Source organism: Hemicordylus capensis, chromosome 5, assembly GCF_027244095.1.
Source record: "Hemicordylus capensis ecotype Gifberg chromosome 5, rHemCap1.1.pri, whole genome shotgun sequence".
Taxonomy (NCBI): domain Eukaryota; kingdom Metazoa; phylum Chordata; class Lepidosauria; order Squamata; family Cordylidae; genus Hemicordylus; species Hemicordylus capensis.
In genome coordinates this window covers 162,591,198-162,610,409 of record NC_069661.1, presented here as the reverse complement: position 1 = coordinate 162,610,409, position 19,212 = coordinate 162,591,198, and the positions used below count along the sequence as shown (strand labels likewise).

Sequence of the window (19,212 nt, the reverse complement as noted above, 5' to 3'; positions counted from 1 at the left end):
GGAATGTGTGTGTGTGCGTCTGCATGTGTAGCATTATTTCCATGGGAGGATGGGAGGAAAGTGGGTGGGAGGGAGGTAACGTCTGAATAGCCCATACCTTTAGTCAGAGCATGGAAGCTTTCTTTATTTGCCAATAAAATGGTGTAATCCCATTCAAGTGGTCCTCAGCAACATATGGATATTCAAATCTCTTGATTCATCTGCCTGCAACAATTCACTGATATAGATAAATGTGCAGGATAATGCAGAGAATCTGAATAATCAGGAGATTTGGATAAACAGGCTGTGTCTAATGACAAGGCTTTAACTGTGTTGAAATACATGAGGTGATGAATAGTTAAGAGAATATTTATTCCTTAACGGTGCCATAAATAAATAATGAAGACACAATAAGCAGCTGGTTTTAAAAAAAACAAAAAACAGACGAGAACTGCCTGAAAATGGTATAGTAGTCTTTTAAAAAAAACCCAAACCAAGAAACTATGCAGCTTATGAAACAAACAGAATAGTATGTTATGACCTTCCCTTAATGTTTCTGTACTGAACCTATAATGGAGCTGTAGTCCAGACTCAGTAGTGCCGAAGATATGTATTTCCGTGTTCCACATCATCCCTAGGATCTGCAAATGACCAGTCACCACTCGTTTGGTCTGACAACCATACCAGAACAAGGCAATGGGTTTTGCTGGGCTGTCATAACCCCACACTTCACATTCTCTATAGGCCTATTCTACATTCAGCTAGAGTTGTGAAGGCCGGGGGGAGGGGGTGAACTGGAGGGAGGGAAAAGAAACATTTCCGGGGGGGGGGGAGAATTCCCAGAGTCCCCCCACCTCCCATTTATTTCCAGGCCTTCACATCTCTACACTCAGTGAATAAGCAAAAATACACAACCAAGACTTTTGCTTAGAGCTTGTAACTTTTGTTATGCTTTGGAGGGAACAATCATTATATCTTCATAAAGCAGTGTGGCACCTGAACAGCGAGGTGTGGTGGTTAGAGTGCTGGACTAGGACTGGGGAGACCTGAGTTCGAATCCCCATTCAGCCATGATACTAGCTGGATGACTCTGGGCCAGTCACTTCTTTCTCAGCCTAACCTACCTCACAGGGTTGTTGTGAGGAGAAACCCAAGTATATAGTACACCACTCTGGGCTCCTTGGAGGAAGAGTGGGATATAAATGTAAAAATAAATAAAATAAATAAATCTACCTACTGATATTTTTTAACAGATTTTTAAAAAACGTACATTTCAAGCATCTAGACAAAAGGAGCGAAGTCAACAAATAGTAGGATACAGATCCATTTTTTCCTTATCAATGGTGTCCTCTCCTACAGATTATTACTTTTCTCCCCTCTTTTAGATTTCTGTTGCACAATTTGAAAGTATGCTTAGCATAGAGTAGTTTGTAGAAGTTGTTTGGCTATCCCTAAGTTTGCATGCTGTCATTCAACATAAACTTCCAGGGTCATTTTCCTGCCTCAAATGTGGCAATCACCATAATCAAAGTTGTGTGTCTTTTGTTGTGTGGGTTGTGCTGTCGAGTCAGTGTGGACTCCTGGCGACCACAGCCATGTGGTTTTCTTAGTAGAATTCAGGAGTGGTTTACCATTGCCTTCTCCCGTGTCCTGTTAAAAGACAGTATATATTGAGGCTCTTCTCACAATTAGTGAGAAGAGCCATGAGGGGGTTAACGGGGAGCTTAGCCCGCTCTCCCCGCAGACAAGCAGAGCCGCAGCTCTGGGCGGCCACAGTGGCCACCCCACACAACTGCTGGCTCCGTCACGGAGCCGGCAGGGGCTGAGAAGTTTGGGGGCAAGCGTGCAGGGCATGCTGGAGAGACCCCTGAGCCAGGAGCAACTCACAATTTAAAAAAATAAGTTTCCACAAACCCGATTTAAGGGGAGGGGTAGTTTGGCAGGTTAACCACCTGGAAGCCACCAGGCTCGCCTGCAAGCCCAGTGGTTCTCACGGTCAGGCAAAATCGGGCTAGGCTCCCCTAGCTTGATCTCGCTTGATCGTGGGAATAGCCTCATTATCTGATCCTGGCTTTCTATCAAGGGTTCTTTCCAGATTAGACCCTGGAACAGGGTCACGTAGTATCTCTGAAGTGTGCTTCCACACTTCCTGCATTGTGACACAGCAGTCCCTACGCTGACAGCAGGGTGCCATTCAGATTTCCAATGCCTTGTTTTGAATTTAATCGCTGCAATATAGTGTTATGATGTTGTATATCCAGCATAAGAAATTTGCTGTTTTGGGGGGTTGTTAGTTTCAGTGAGACGGCTCCCCCTGCTGTTTACGTTTTGAATGTGATTTGCCTGAACAGGAGCATTTTCCTGCTGTTCGGCAGCTAATCTGGAAAGTGCCCTGGTTAAATGCAATTTATCCACAGTAGTTTGATCAGGATTGCCTGGGAAATATGAATTCTCATGATTGGCTCCACTGAGCTCAGAAATCCTGGTTTACTCTTTCAACCCCGCCCCTTACAATTCTGTTCATTCTCCCAACAAGTTCTCTCTAAAGTCAAAACAAACGATAGCACTGAAGAATGGAAATGCAGGCTTAAAATGGCAAACTTACAAATTCACCCCTTCCTGCAGTTTACTTACAACTTAGAAACTTACAAATTCACCACTTCCTTGCAGTTTACGAGTGCAGTTTACTAATGGCTTCATGGGTCCTTGCTGCTGCAGTTGCCCCCTTTCCCCCTATTTACCTTGTGGCATCAATGGGGAAGTCTCACTGGAGGTCTCTCTGCAAGACCTCCACTCCTCCCTAGTATCATCAATACTGTCCTACAGCACTGCAGGTGCCAGGGATCCTGGAAAATGAAGGATCCTGGAAAATGAAGTTCTCCAGGGCCCCCCAAAAGTCCTTAGTATGGACATCCTGGAAACTACATATCCCAGAGTCCCAGTGTGGCAAGAGGGAGTATCTCCAGAAGACCTTCAATTAATAACACCATGGACAGGTTAATCTGGTAAGGAAAGAAGAGGGAGGCATTTAGACCCTGTCATGTTTTCAATGATGTCATTGGAAGTGTGTCAAACTCAAATTTGTCCCTCACTTCTATAATAAGTAAACCCTTCTATTGGTGGGATTTTAAAGCACTTTATTTTGCTCTTTAAAAAAAAAAAAGCAGATTATTAGGATACTACATTTGCTGCTAAATTGGCAACTATTGGGCTTGCACAGCAAATCCTACTAGTATTCAGATTATACACAATTGCACATCTTTGAAACAGAATGCATCAATAAAATGGGAAACTAACATAAAATGATCATATTGCTACACTGTCTAAACTTCAGAATCTTATCATTTCTTTCCAGCCCTTCTTCCAAGGAGCTCAGAGTAGCATTTTAGCCTCACAATGATCCTATGAAACAGGTTAGACTGAGAGAAAGCAACTTTCTCAAGGCCATCCAGTGAACTTCATGGCTAGATTGGGATTTCAACCTGGATTTCCCACAACTGATTTAAAACTCTGTTACACTAATTGTGCTTTCTATGGTAGAGAGGACTCTAGCCTGCTTCTCACATACCACACATCTCTATGTGTTTAGTGGATGAGGGGATGAGAGCAAGACAATTCCTTCTGGCCCCACACCTTGATGCTAATATGCCTGGTGGCCATGTCCTCCCTGGAGGCCACACAATGGACCTTCACAAGAAAGGGGCCCTTCCCATAGGAACCTTAGCCCATCAGATTCCATTTGTGTGGAGAATAATGGTAGAAGTCCTTTCTCATGAAAGCCAAGCATGCAGTTGCTGGAAGAGAGTATGAACAGAAGGCTTCTTCACAGAGGAACCATTCTTGCTCCCCTCCTCATCATATTCAGATAAATGCACAGCAATTACATGAGAAGAAGAGCACGTTTTAACTTTCTCCATAAAACACAAATGGAAATTCTGAATCTCTCTCACACAAAGATGGGCTTCAAGCATGGAAAGATGCTGCTACTCCTTTTATTGACACCTGTCCCAATCAGGTCTTGCTCTACATAAATGTTAAGAGGTCTTGAACATTCAGGAGAGCTGTTCTGCACATGCAAAAACCTGCACTGAAGCCCACTGCCCAACAGGCATATTCAGATATTTGACCTCTGTGCATCAATCAGTACCAGATGTCAAAGCATATGGGAAAGTCCAGGAACTCATACAAACGGAAATAAATCCATTTGCCCTTATGTGCACCAGTGAAATCTGTGCTCCCCCTGCTCATAATGGTTATATATATCTACTCATCCATCTCTTGAATATTTATCTGCAATCTGCATTTATTACCTGCAGTTCTGTACGTGTACAACCATGTATAGTATTAGTCATACAATGCCTTCTCACTTGTTCTCATCTCTGAATCAGGCCATTATCTGAAAGTTATGAATAACACGTAAATATATAGAGTGCCAGTTGCACTCTAGAAACAATGCCCTTATTTTGTAGGTGGAAGCTTTCAGTTCTAAATATTGTTATGCATTTTTATTGCTGTCAAAATAATTTTTTAACAATCCATATTAGAGAAGGTGGGGGGGGAACCTTGAGGGGGACAAAGGCATATTCTAGGAAAGGATTTATTCAGTATGATTAATGACAGTGTATGGAGTTGTTTAAGTCTATAAAAATGGAGATATCTCTAGACTGAAAGCTCCATTAGCTGCTCCAATGTTCTGAAGGAATTTCTAACATTTGTGAAGACAAATTCATTTGTTTTGAATGAACTTCTAAGTAGTAGTGAAGATTTGCATTATATTACTACCAGCTACTGAAGAAAACCTCAGGGTTTAAATACATTTGGAATTTTGCACGGATTGCTTCAAAATCCATGAGTATTTATTTGCATTCAGTGGCTTACATCCAGACTAGTGTCACACTAATGTGAAAGGATATATGCCTCTAGGCTGTTTGTGGTGCTCCATGATGTTGCACAACCAACAATGGAAGTCCTTCTCTGGGACATATACAAGGTTGTGCAACATGTTGTGCACTGTGTCAACATCTTCTACTACCGACAGAACAGAGGTTCTTCCTTTGCACATTATCACTGCACTATATCCTTACCCTTTATACTAACACAACACGTCAGGATGTATGCTAGTAAATTGCAATTATTGAATGTATTCATTTATTCTGAAGTGGCTAGTGATGTGGGCCATGTATGAATATTTTGGACAAAGTTTGTATTGGTGTTTTTTGTTTTGTTTTTAAAAACACCTTTTAGTGGTTTGTGATCTTTCACAATGTGTTTGCCTTTTAACTCTCTTTTGACAGTTGAATGGTTCTTATAAATTAATGTGGTGGTGTTTTCTTGGTTGTCTTTGTTTTTAAAAAACAACCACTCCACATTATTGTTCAGTGTCAGATTCCACTGTCAGAACACAAGCCACAGAAGTCAATGTTTGCATTACAAGCTTTGAATACAATTCAGTCAGCTAAGCATTTTAAAGTCTCCTTGATTTTAGCAGGTGAATTAAACTTGTGCCTACATCAGGGCTTGACACTTCCCAGGCATCAGCTAGCCATGATCCTTGGAAATTTGACCACAGTGCCTGAGCTGGGTGATCGATGGACACAACCGGGAGAAGTGAGCAAGCAAACAGGGTCGCGGAGGAATAGCTGCGTATTCCACTGCTCGCCACCATACGTGGAGGATCCGCCCTGCTTCCCACACAACTCACAGATCTCCCTGACAATTACTAGTTTAACTGCTGCCACCAAGTAAACATTTGTGCTCTAGGCTGAATCTACCACAACAGTCTTTTAAATTTCTGTTGCAAAAACAAACTTTGGTGGAGTGGTATGGCCTATAGGTGTGGAGTGAAGTAAATAGAAGCTACAATTTTTCTTTTTAAAGATAAACAAGTAATTTTATTTTGCAAATAGTTCAATTTTAAATCAAAAGTTGCTTCACAAGTTTAGCATGCACTCACACACGCGCGCGCGCACCCCCCCCACCCATTAACCAAAGAGCATAAGGACTAAACAAAATGTGGTCAAAAATGATCCACTAACCTGAGTCTTACTGAGCCCTAATGTAGAGTCCTTGATGACCACCTTTAGCAACTCTGGCTTTTCCTTAATTCTGCATCAGATTCTGTTCTTTTCCAGTTCTGTGTGATTTCAGCTCTGCAGAGATTACACCTCTCTGTCAATGATTTTAATAGCTTTATGCCAACAATTCTTCCGTTCTGTGGCCTCTCTCCCCAGACTCCAGCTTCATTTCAACTCTGTCTTCTTGACTGTCTCCAGGACTCTTCCTCTCAAAGTTTCCAAACTCAACTAACTTGCCTCACTGAACAACCCGTCTATATATAGACACAAATTTTGCTCCAATAGTTTTTAAAACAACCCAATCGGTGTAATTCAAAGTTCCCTTCTCTCCAAAACCAAACTGTCAAACTGATATTCTCCAAGTGAAACTAAGGTACAGCAGGCATGAACTCTTGACCCTGCCAGTTTTCTTTGCAAGGCAAGTTATACATACAATCCTGTTTACAAAAAGAAGAATTTTAGGAATATCAGTGCAATAATACAGGGGCTTATTGACAACAAGAAGAGATTTGGGAATATCAATACAACTTACAATACAGTGGCTTATTTACAGAACCAAGAGGTCTAGGCCTTGTTCCTCCACGAAAGGCAAGCAAGGTGGCAAGCCTGCTTGCCCACCCGATGGAGCAGAGGGCATGGCTGTAGGTGAGTGGTGAGTCCCCCCACTCCATGGAGCAGAGGACAGTCTGACAGTCTAACATTTTAGGCAGGCTGCTAGAGCCAAAGAAAAATTTTGGAGGCTTGGCCTACATCTTAATCAGTGGGACTCTTACAACTGTTTAACCTTGATGATGAGGCTGATGATCAAGATTAGCAAGCATAAATGCAATTGCTACAACATTGCTGGTTTCTGGATCAAGACTTTGCAGCTATATTTGAAATCAGATTCAGTGGTGGAGGAAGCCAGCTGGAGGCTTCACGCCGTGGCGCCCCCCCCCCCGCCCCTGAACATCAAATGCAGGGGGTGTGGCTTCGCTTGCAAACGGGGCCCCGCATGCCATTTGAGAGCAAATACTGGCCAGCACTGCTTTTGCAGCATGGCCGGGAGCTGCTTGCCCTGCCTTTAAAGGCAGGCAGAGCGTTCCTGGCTGCGCTGTGAATGCGGGGCTGGCTGGTAGTATTTGCTCCCAAATGTGTGGCCCCATTTGCGAGCAAAGCCGCTCCCCAGAGCAAACAGCAGCCAGCGCCGCGTTCACAGTACCGCCAGGGATGCTCTCCCTGCCTTTAAAGGCAGGGAGACCAGTTCCCAGCCACGCTGCAAAAGCAGTGCTGGCCAGTATATGCTCTCAAATGGGGTGTGTGGCCCCGTTTGCAAGCAAAGCTGCACCCTCTGTGTCTGACATCAGACACAGGGTTTGTGGCTGGGGCGCCAGGCACGGCCCCTGATTGGCGACGGCCCAGAACTACATTGCTCAATGGTGGCTCCGCCCCTGACCAGATTGTACCCATTTTCCCCACACAGACACTCTGATTCTCTGAGGCAGCAGAAAGCTGCATGTACAAGTAGTGTAGCCTACAGAGAAATGGTGCTTAGTGCCCAGGTTTGTACACAAGCTGCTGCTTGGCAGTCCCTGTGGGATAACTGCACGTGGCCTGTTGTCCCCCATGAAGCAGGCTTTTGCATTGTACAGCTGACACACATTTTCCCTAAGCAGATTGCGTTTACTGGAGCAGGGCAAAAGTCTGTGAGCATTTGCAAAGTGGTTGTGTCAACCCAAGCAGCCCCATGAAACCTATTCACGAAATTAAAGCGTCATATTTTATTCTGATTTGCATAATAGTTTGGTTTGGCCCATTTTATTGAAATTCCCTGGTCATCCTGATATATTTTATGTATTGTTTCTTTTCACAGATAAGAAATAATGTAGCCAAGTTTTGCTTCTTAGCTTCTAGATTTTGGTGTCAGATGACAGCTTTGCCTTAATCTTCATTACTCATGCACACATAAATCTTCATGCACACAGGAGTGTGCATCCTTTTGAGATATAAGAATTTTTCAACTTGGAAGCTTGCATATTATACCATACCATACCAAACCCACAGAAATCAGTTCAACGGAATGCCCCACCTCACTTCTCTTATTTGTCTTCTCGCCCTCTCCACTGGACCAAAACAACAATAGCAACATACCAAAGGATTAATGTGAATCACTCAACAGAATCATTGCAAACTCATATCTTCAGATGGGAAGATTTCAATGGGAAACAGTAATGATTCACATTCTAAAGGCTCTGAATGGGGATGTTATGGTCAATCCAGCTAAAAATACTATCTTCTGAACTGCCTCAATATAGCTTTCTGTAACAGCCAAAGCATTTGTCACAGAAAGTAATTTCCATAGTTAGGGAAGAGTGTCTGACTATTGTTCCCATCTACCCTCCATACAAAAAGCATTCATATAAGAGCTGGGTTCTCCTAAAGAGAGATTAAAAATTCACCAATAACAGAAAAATAATAAACCTGTTTTTGAAGTTTGTTTCATTTTAATTGAAAATCATCAAATGAAGCCTCGTGGCACCTTCAAGATTAACAAATATATTATAGCGTCAGCTTTTATAAGCTACAACCCACCTCGTAAGATGCATCTACTCCCCAAAAAGTTTATGCTGCAATAAATGTGTGAATCTTGAGAATCTATAATACATTTGTGAATCTTGAAGGTGCCCTACCATGCTTCTGTTTTTGCTAAAACCAACTAACACGGATACTCCTCTCAAAGTTGCAACAAGCTTATTGAGGAAACAAGCTTATTCACTCAAGGGATCGGAGCAAAGATCAACAACCCACATAGATTCATGAAAAGAAACAGAGACAAAGGTAAACTGCTAAGAATATTCTACAATGGGATCAGTAACCATCATTCAACAATCTATAAAATCTCTTAACTCGTAAAAACGAACAAAAACTTTTCACAAGATCACTAAACTCCAAAAAGGAGTAAAGCCCATATTAAAGGAATATGACTTGCATCAAAAGTTATCTCCATGAGCTTCAGATGAAGTTTGAGAAGTGTTTACCTCATTGCATATAGGAGGATGGCCACTGTTATTTAGTCCATACAGTGGACATTGCACTTGTATAATTTCCTCTTGAAATATGCATGTTTATTATGATTGAAACATCTTTTACGTGTAGTATTTGTGGATGGCTTGTGGCACATTCCTCGGAATTTGGATATACGAGTATGAACCATTATTGATTATATGTACATTTAGAATAATACATCATTCATTTATTATATTGATTACTCTTAAAGTTTTCATGTTTATATAGATAATTTTTGAATTCACATGGTCCATTGGTTGTTTCTGGCTTTTCATTACATGTGTGGCCGCTGGTTTATCTGTGCTATTAATAATACTCAGCATTTGTACAACACAGTGGGCCAGTTCAAATATTACTGGCTTCAGTGCACATGAAGGAGGAGGGGGTGGCCAAGAGTGCGCTTGTCACGACATCCTCCACAGATGTCCCGATGCTCTCCCGGTACAACTCTTAATTGTGTGTGGGGTGTTTATTATGTTATGGCCCCTAAACAAATACTTATTGTGGGTGTGTGGGTGTTTAAGGGCCATCACATGCCCTTAACAGCCCCCACATGCCATCAAGAGACACACCAAGAGGATGTTGCGATGTCCACGGAGGAGCTCTCAATGGGTGCACTCTCGGCATGACCCCCCCTTCTTTTCATGTGCTGGAGTCAGTATCGTTTGAACTGGCCCTTTACAAGTGTTAAAAAAGTTCATGTAATCATCTTCTTGTAAACCCTACACAAGACGTGAAACTTCTTATGCTCATATTGTAGACAGAAAGGCTGAAATCTCGGGGAGTGGCTTGCATAAGGCTGCCTAGTCAGCTAATGACAGAGCTAAGATTCAAAGCTGGGGATGGGCAGCAGTTCAGCTGTTCGTGCACATGCTTTGCATGCAGAAGGTCTCAGGTTCAATCCATGGCATCTCTTAAGAGTTTTTCTGCATGGGGCGTTTACAGCACTTTTGCATGCTGAGGCTTGGGGTGTGTTCATATGAGGGTGGGGTTTAGCCCAAATTCAGTACTCAGACAGCAAGGTAGTGTTCATATAGCAAGCAGAATTATTCAGGTTTACAACTGGAGCTTAACTCGGAATACGTGCATCCAAAAATAGTTGCACTTTCTAAAATGTTTACCTGGGACAGTCTGTCATTCTGCAGAGTATGATTCTGATGTGTGGAAAGACCCCACGGATAAAGCAGATCAAGATGAGATGGAGGTAAGGCTTTGCCGAGTGTCTACTGATACGATAGCATTCTGGGCAGACTTGTTTCCTGTGCTTTAGAGTCAACTTATGTTCATTCATTTCTATTTTTTTCTTTAATTTTAAAAATTATTCCATTCTGAAAAGCCTGACTCATTTAAATAAATAAATAATAATGATTCACCATGGGTCTTGTGCAAGGCTGCACTCTATAGCCAGCTACAAGGTTGTTTGTTTTTTAAACATAGAGGTCAATACAAGTTTTTTTTTTAAATCATAATTTGGGAAAGGCAGGCCATGGAGCTCTGAAACTAGGCACAGTTCTAGCACAGGATAGTAGGACTTTGTGTATAAAATTTGAAGTTGATGGGTCAATTGATTGATTTTTATTGCATTTTTAAGACAGATGCATCACTTTTTCTGGTTTTTTTTACTTCCCCAATCTTGCACAAGCCTGCCACCTGGTGGCTGACTGCAGTCTTGTGCAAGATCTATGGGAAAATTTAAAAAAGAAAAAGAAGAAGAAAGAAAGTGAAATACCCTCCCCATCTAAAAAATAATAAAATATCAATCAATTGGCTGATCAGCTTCAAATTTCACACACAGAGTCCCTATATCCTGTGCAACAACTATGCCTAGTTTCAGAGCTCCATGGCCAGTCCTTCCCAACTTTCATTTTCTCCCTAATTTCCCATTGAATATTCCATTTTTTAAACATTTCCATGTTAAAAAACCTTGTAGTTGGCTATAGAAACACATGGCACCCTTGTGCAAAACCCACAACATTTTTTAATGAGTCAAACTTTTATTATGATTTTTAAAATAGCAAAGTTTTAAAAGAATTTAGGTTCTCCACCACACATGCGCACATACCTATTCCTTCTCAACCTGCGCATTCGAATAGGGAGGAAGAGGCAGGGCACCCATCTCCTCTGCAACCCCATTGGCCAAAAATAGATCAAAAGGACAGCAGGGAGAGTATGCACAATCCCTGCTTGAAGAAACGTAAGGAACTGTAGCCAAACTTCATAAGATATAGGAATATGAATGGCCCCATCTTTTTGTAGGGCGGTTAAAGTTTTTCAAATTTATGAAAAATACCCTTTTCATTTATTTTATCTATCATATTTCTGTACCACCTGACATGTGCATCCCTAGGAGTTATATTATGTAGGAATTATGCCTGAATATGTTTATTTCAGTTTATTTCCACCTTGACTACTCTCATCCTAAGCCATCCAATATTTGACCACTTCCTCCTGCACTAAAGTTGGCACTCTGGAAAGGCTCCAAATAAGGCTAGGAAAGTCCTCTTCATGGAGAACTGCTACTAGTCAGGATAGAGATAGACAACTGCTCCCGGATAGGCCAGTTAGTTGGACTCAGTGTAAAGCAAATTAATATGTTCATATAACTTCCTGATGCATAGTTCTGTCTCAAGAATAGGAGCAAGGGGTTGCAACAACAATACAAAGGACATCATTCCTTTGATCTTTTTTTTTTTTAAGTGATACCCACACATTGGGCTGCTAGTGCACTGGAGATGGTTAGCTGTAGCTACTGGCAGTGGGTTTGGGAACAGCAGCATAGCTGAAGCGGGGAAATAAAGTAGGACTGTATGTGCCGAACAAATGATACCAGAAGCCGCAGATCTCCTATATGCAGGCATGTCCTAGTAAGCATCATTCATAGCTTTATTTCTTCTGCTACCTACAGGATACACACACTTTTTTAGACACCAGGTTGCTCCTGCAACTTCTAGCAATGCATGAAGATTTACAGATCTTGAGGAAGTCGATGATTATATATCATAGATATCATCTGATTATATATCAGAACAATCTATTCCATCTGAATGTCTTTGGATATATGAAATGAACCAAAACATGGTGGGACTTCTTACAGTGCTTTATGAATGCCAAAGAAGAAAATGCCAATGATAAACAGAAATTATGAATGAGATCATTAATGAATTGGAATGGCCTTAAAAGAGAAATGGCACTGGATTACAGGAAGACGGCAGTTAGTGGCTGACAGACCATGCAAGGGTATGTCAGCCCAGTATCGCTGCATGTATGTAAGTTGTGCAGATGCAAAAACTGTGCTAATGTTACAAAGAGCAAACCCATTATTTCCAAAGGACCTACTCTTGTGTAATATTTGCACTTTCTTTGCATCTGTGAAACTTGCACACAAGCAGTGTTACTGGGCCGATTTATATCAGCCACTAACAGGTGGGCAGCACAAGAAAATCAAGCCAACAGAGAATGAAGGCTTAGTTCTCAGGGACAAGAAGGCAGGAGAACTGTGATCAGATCAGGGTTTTTAAAAGGCTAAATAAAGCCACAAGGGTCCCCAATTCAGACTGGGAGTGCAGTGCTGGGGGAAAGGAGGTTAATTATTTCCCTCCATGCAGTTTTTCTCCAATCTGAATCTCCCCCAGGGAATGAGGAGCAGGAGCAAGGGTCACTTATTTGGAATAGTGGTGTCAAAATACTCCAGCAACTATCAAGTTCTCCTCTTGGGTAGAAGAGTTGCCACTTCTCAGACTTAGTAGCAGCAACAATAATACAACCAAGGATTTCAGGAAAGGAATAAACTAAGAGTTATTTGGGAAAACATTCTAACGCCCACTATATCCACCCCACAATTACTGCTCTTGACACTAGTGACCCCCAAGTGACACAAGGCAGCAATTTCACCGACTTTCCCAAGAGGCACTTTGCCAACACTACACCTTCCCTTCAAGCTCTCGAGTTTGCAACTATCCTTGTTGTCATTCTCGTCTTTTGCAATTCTGTTAAGAGCCTTACGAGTATAATAAAAATAGCAGAGATAGTGCTTTGTTTAAGCTACTTCACATATGCTATCTTATTGCAGTCTGTACAACAACCCAATATTGCAGGCGGGGGAACTGAGACCGAGAATGGTGGATTTATCTCAGGCCACTTATTGTGCTAATGACAGAGACTAACAAATTTATTGTAGCATGAACTTTCATAGATTAAAGTTCATTTAATTGACTGCATTTGATGAAATGTGCTCTCGTCCATGAAAGGCTAAGCTATAATAAATGTGTTTGTTCTCAAGATATCACAGCACTCTCTCTGTTGTTTTTGCTGCAACAAGCTCAGCTACCTGTCTGGAAGTTCTATAATGGCAAAGATGAGATACAACCTCCTGAATCATAGTTCAGTCTCTTAAACAGCAACACTACTAATGTCCAGGCTAGTGGCTCTCAGCCATTTTCTCGGACACATCTCTTTTATTCTATCTATCTATCTATCTATCTATCTATCTATCTATCTAACTTGTATACAGCCCAAACTTTCATCTCTATGTATTTTGTCTCTTTGTTTTTGTTCTCTAACCATTTCAGCCTGACACCACTTCCGTGACATAAGAACAGCCCTGATGGATCAGACCTAAGGCCTATATAGTCCAGCATCCCGTTTCACACAATGGCCCACCACATGCCCCTGAGAAGCCCACAGCAAGAGGTGAGGGCATGCCTTCTCTCTTGCTGTTGCTCCCCTGCAACTGGTATTTAGAGGCATCTTGCCTGAGGCTGGAGGTGGCTGGAGGTGACTTGTAGCCACTGATAGACCCGTTCTCCATGAATTTGTCTAAGCCCCTTTTAAAGCCATCCAGGCTGGTGGCCATCACCACATCCAGTGGCAGAGAATTCCACAGATTAATTATGCATTGTATGAAAAAGTACTTCCTTTTGTTGGTCCTAAATTTCCTGGCCTTAAGTCTCATGGGATGACGACTGCTTCTAGAGTTGTGAGAGAGGGGGGAAAATTTATCTCTGTCCACTCTCTTTATCCCATGCATAATTTTATACACCTCTATCATGTCTCCCCAGTCATCTCTCTTCCTAACTAAAAAGCCGCAGATGCTATAGCCTTGCCTAATAAGGAAGGTGCTCCAGGCCCCTGATCACCTTGGTTGCCCTCTTCAGCATCTTTCCCAGTTCTACAATGTCATCCTTAAGATGCGGTGACCAGAACTGTATGCAGTACTTCAAATGTGGCCACACCATGGTTGGCCACACCATCAGGGAATTATAATTTTAGCATTTTTATTTTCAATCTCCTTCCTAATGAACCTTAGCATGGACTCTGCCTTTTCACAGCTGCCACACAGTGAGTCAACACTTTCAACAAGCTGTCCACCACTACCCCAAGACCTCTTGAGACAAGTTACATATTTTTGCTAGATCAGCAATTTCACATTTGAGTTATTCCAGAACTCTTGGGTGGATGCTATCTGGCCCTGGCAATTTGTTAGTTTTTAGTTTTAAAATACAGTTTAGCATATCCTCTCTTGTCACCTCAAACTGCTCCTCAAACTCTCTTTTTGCATCCCTTATTGACTTCTTGCATTTCTTTTGGCAGAGTTTATATTCCTTTCAGTTCTATTTACTTGGGCAGGACTTCCATTTTCTGAAGGAAGTCTTCTGCCCTTTTATAGCTTCCCTGACTCTACTTGTTAGCCACGCTGGCATCCTCCTGATCTTGGGGGGACCTTCCCTCCTTGGTAGCTTTTGACACAGTTCCTCATCAAAGACTCCTGAGAAAACTTAGCAGACATGGGATAAGGGGACAAGTACATGTGTGGATTGCTAACTGGTTGAAGGACAGGAATCAGAGGGTAGGGATAGTTTTCACAATGGAGGAAAGTAAGAAGTGGGATCCCCCAGGGATCTGAACCGGGACTGGTGCTTTTTAATTTACTCATCAGTGATCTAGAGGTAGGGGTAAGCAGCGAGGTGGCCAAATTTGCAGATGATACCAAACTCTTTCGGGTAGTGAAATCCAAAACAGATTGTGAGGAGCTTCAAAAGGATCTCTCCAAACTGGGTAAGTAGATGACAAAATGGCAAATGCGGTCCAATGTTGGCAAGTGTAAAGTGATGCACATGGGGACGAAGAACACCAACATCAAGTGTACACTGATGGGATCTGAGCTGTCGGTGACTGACCAGGAGAGGGGGGTCGTGGTGGACAGCGTGTTGAACGTGTCAACTAAATGTGCGGCAGCTGTGAAAAAGGGCTATTCCATGCTAGGGATCATTAGGAAGGGGATTGAAAATAAAACAGCTAATAATATAATGCCCTTATACAAAACAATGGTGCAGCCACACCTGGAGTACTGGGTATAATTCTGCTCACCACATCTAAAAAAGGACATTGTAGAGCTGGAAAAGGTGTAGAAGAAGGAAACCAAGATGATCAGGGGCCTAGAGCACCTTTCTTATGAGGCAAGGCTACAACACCTGGGGCTATTTAGTTTAGAAAAAAAGACAACTGCAGGGAGACATGATAGAGGTCTATAAAATCATGCCTGGTGTGGAGAAAGTGGACAGAGAGAAATTCTTCTCCCTCTCATGTAACACTAGAACCAGGGGTCATCCCATGAAATTGATTGCCAGGAAATCTAGGACCAGCAAACCAAAGTATTTTTGCACACAACACATAATCAACTTGTGGAATTCTCTGCCACAAGAAGTGGTGACAGCCAACAACCTGAATGGCTTTAAGAGGGGTTTGGATAACTTCATGGAGAAGAGGTCTATCAACAGCTACTAGTCGGAGGGCTAAAGACCACCTCCAGCCTCAAAGGCAGGATGCTTCTGAGTACCAGTTACAGGGGAGTAACAGCAGGAGGGAGGGCATGCCCTCAACTCCTGCCTGTGGCTTCCAGAGGCATCTGGTGGGCCACTGTGCGAAACAGGATACTGGACTAGATGGGCCTTGGGCCAGCAGGTCTGTTGTTATGTTCTAGGTATACATTCGAACTAGGGATGCGAATGGAACCAGAGACGGACGGTTTGAAAGTGAGGCGAGGGGATAGCTTTAAGGACTGGAAAAGGTGCTCTTACACCTGCTCCACCCCCGTGTTTCCTCCGCTGGTGCTGTGTTAAAAAGCGGTCTTGCGGGGCAGCAGCATACCTCCTTGCCGCCCCGGTCACGTCGGACCAGAAGTACCCAGTGGGCGTGTATCAGGGCGTAACAAGGCTGGAGTGGGCCCAGAGACAACATTTTAAAATGGGCCCCTCGCTGATACACACAGACACACTTCACAATATATAGTCATGTGACTTGCCTCGGGGGGGGCTCGAGGCGTGGGGGCCCCCAGGCAGCCGCCTCCCCTTGCCTAATAGTAGTTACGCCTCTGGTGTGTATGACGTGCACTCTGAGGACTTGCAGTCTAACATGCACCAGGGAGGCACCCTTGCTGCCCCACAAGACTGTTTTTTAACACAACACCAGCAGGGGAAACATGGCAGGGTGAGGGTAAGAGCACCCTCCCCAGTCCTTAAAGTTATCCCCCCACCCCACTTCTAATTGGCTGAACCACCGGACTTTCAAACTGGTCTGTGCATATCCCTATTTCCAACTGAACTTCTATTATTGTGGTTTTAAATAAGTCCCATGCTTTCTGGAGTCATTTAACCCTCCCAGCTTCCTCTTTACCAATCCCCTCATTTTTGAGACATTTCCTCTTCTGAAGTCCAGTGCATCTGTATTGGACTTCCTTGGCAATGCTCCACTCACATCTGAGCTGAACTGGATCACAGTTTTAGACTGTTTATGGCCACTGTTTCCCAGTGCTTTTCTATCTGCAATAATCATGCCCCACTTCACCCCACTACTCTGGGAGGGTGTGTGTAAACCTGTGTATCTCCCCCACCTCCTCCCTAGCCAGCTTCCTGGAGTTTTGACAGCTGAGGCTCAATTTCCATAGGTGAAGTTGTTCCCGAATTTGGGGCAGGGCTATGGGCAAAAGCTCCAACTGCTAGATTTCGACCTTCCACATAAATGTTTGAAGGTGCCATGTCTGCTCTGGATCCTCCCCCACTGAGAGGTACTGGAGATGCTTTCTGCGGGGCTGGGGTGCTGCCCTTCTTACCGGCAAAGTTCTTGGTGAAGACCAGCGTGACCAGCAGGATGGGGATGAGGACAGTGCCGATGGTGACCACGCGGTCGAAAGGCAGCTCGAGCTTGAGTTGCAGCAGCAGCGCTGCCAGAGAGCCCGACTTGTCGTCCTGCGGCCCGGGCAGGATCAGCTCTTTGAGTTTCTCCCCAGCTAGCAGCGCCGTTGCCATGTCGGGATGGTTTTCGATGATGTGTTGCATAAGCGGCTGCGGGGCGGATGGCACTCACCACCGGGCTCCTCCAGCGGAGAAAGCTTCGCCGTCGCCGCCGCCTCGCCAAAGATCCTGAGCCGCGGATGGTCCCAGCCTGCGGGGATGAGAAAAACATCTGAGACCAATGAGAGCGCACGTGTGTACCGAGGCAGGGAGGACGCGGCCCGGGCTCAACAGCGGCACAGGCACCATCTTCCTTTGCAAGAGCACAGTCCCTAGTGAGACTGCGGCAACAATGCCAGGAGATTGCCCACACACCCGCTCCCCTTCCCCAGCTCCCTCCCCAGGCAATTGCAAGAGGCGCGATGCAAGGAGAACGGGGCGTGAGCAGCCAGCAGCGCGATCCAAATTGCACAAGGCGATGCAATCAAAAGGAGCGTGCAGGAAAATGCCACTAGCGTCAACCCAACGGGGCGGCGGACAGGGGTGGAAAAGAAAGGCAGTCAAGATGCAAGTGGAGTTCTGCTCGGTAAAAGCCAATCAGGAGCAAGCTGCAAGACAGAAAGAACAAGAAAGGAGGGGGTGTCGAATGAGAGAGTTGTCCTTTTACCTTATTGAAGTTTTTTGCGGGGAGGGAGGTCCTCTCCTGGTCCCAAGCTGAGGAGGGAGCCAAAGGATGACTCGGCAAAATGAATGGAGATTATTGAAGACAGATGGAAAGCCGCTGTTTACTGGCCTTCCCGTTGCATCTTCCCTTTAGTCTAAAAGGGAGCCTGCTGCACCCCTGCGTATAATGCACACCACCCACCTACCCCCCAAAATAAGGGAGGAGCGATGGAATTGTTTGGAGTAATTATTCTGGCGCTTGCACGGAATTTTCCATCTGCAGCAGCTGCAAGGTGCAGAGCAGTTAGAGAAGGGGAGTTGCAGCCGCAGCCAAACAGAGAAGGGAGCGAAGCGCCACAGGAAAGAATCGGCTGGACGCAGTCGCGTCTGCTAGAGGTCCTTTAAGGTCTCCGATTAAACATCTGGAATTGGCTAAGCTGAAAGCAGCAGCCGCAGCAGAAGGGGGGGGACCTCTTTGCACCAGGAGAGGAGGGTGACTGGGAGGGGGCAGCGGCTGCAGACATTGTAGCAGAAAGAAGGAGCAGCTGCAGAATCACCAAACGCAACACGTTGCGCTTCAAGTCGCGGCAGCAGAGAGCCCGGCCCGCTTTTCCTCTGCCAGCTACAAAAGGCTTCCCGGCAACAGGGCGGCGGCGGCGGCACCATCCGCTCTGCCGGGCTACTCCCTCGATTTTTGTCTGCTGGCGGCTTCAGAGGCAGAGCACTCAAGCAAGTCACCCGACCCGCGGAGGGTTCGCCAGCGGAAAAAAGGTTGGCTAGGAAACCCGCCTCTGCAGCTGCATGTTGGCAGTCGGAGAGTGGCGGCGGCTGAGTGTGGGAGACGGGGCCGGTAGAAACGGGTTGCCGAGCGGCGGCGGTGAGGCGTTACGACTGTCACCCTCCTTTGGTCTGATCGCGACGCTTCATGCTTCCTTCCCGCCCGTCTCCCACTGCCAGCCGAAGCTTCGTCGCGGTGACTCGTGTGACAGGCTGGTCTTCTGGAGAAGGGCTCATAGCTTTGACACTCTCCCCCCCACGCCGTCTATGACACCCTTCTGTGGGCTTCCCTTTCCAGCGCCTTGTAGACTTTTTGCTTTTGCCGGACAATGTGCTCTTATCCTAGCCGATATTATTTATCAGCGTTTACTGTTGTGGCTGGATTTTAAAATTAAATTGCATTGATCTTACGTGTGTCCTAATGTGTTTATCTCATGCAAAGCTGC

General features: G+C 44.5%; 1 protein-coding gene across 5 annotated transcripts in view; it reads right to left on the bottom strand.

The window, feature by feature from the left end:
* PANX2 (pannexin 2) overlaps positions 1-18,999 on the bottom strand; it is a 48,189-nt gene extending 29,190 nt beyond the window's left edge. The window contains exons 1-2 of one of the 5 annotated variants that reach the window (XM_053253647.1): positions 17,994-18,999; positions 17,206-17,537 (exon numbers count right to left, since the gene is read on the bottom strand). In XM_053253647.1, coding sequence (XP_053109622.1) covers positions 17,206-17,431 — 226 coding nt within the window. In that variant the 5' untranslated portion in view covers positions 17,432-17,537; positions 17,994-18,999. Of the gene's footprint in view, positions 1-17,205; positions 17,933-17,993 lie in introns of those variants that run through there. The other 4 variants (XM_053253648.1, XM_053253653.1, XM_053253651.1 and 1 more) reach the window with 4 other exon arrangements.
* Positions 19,000-19,212: the final 213 nt, after the last annotated feature.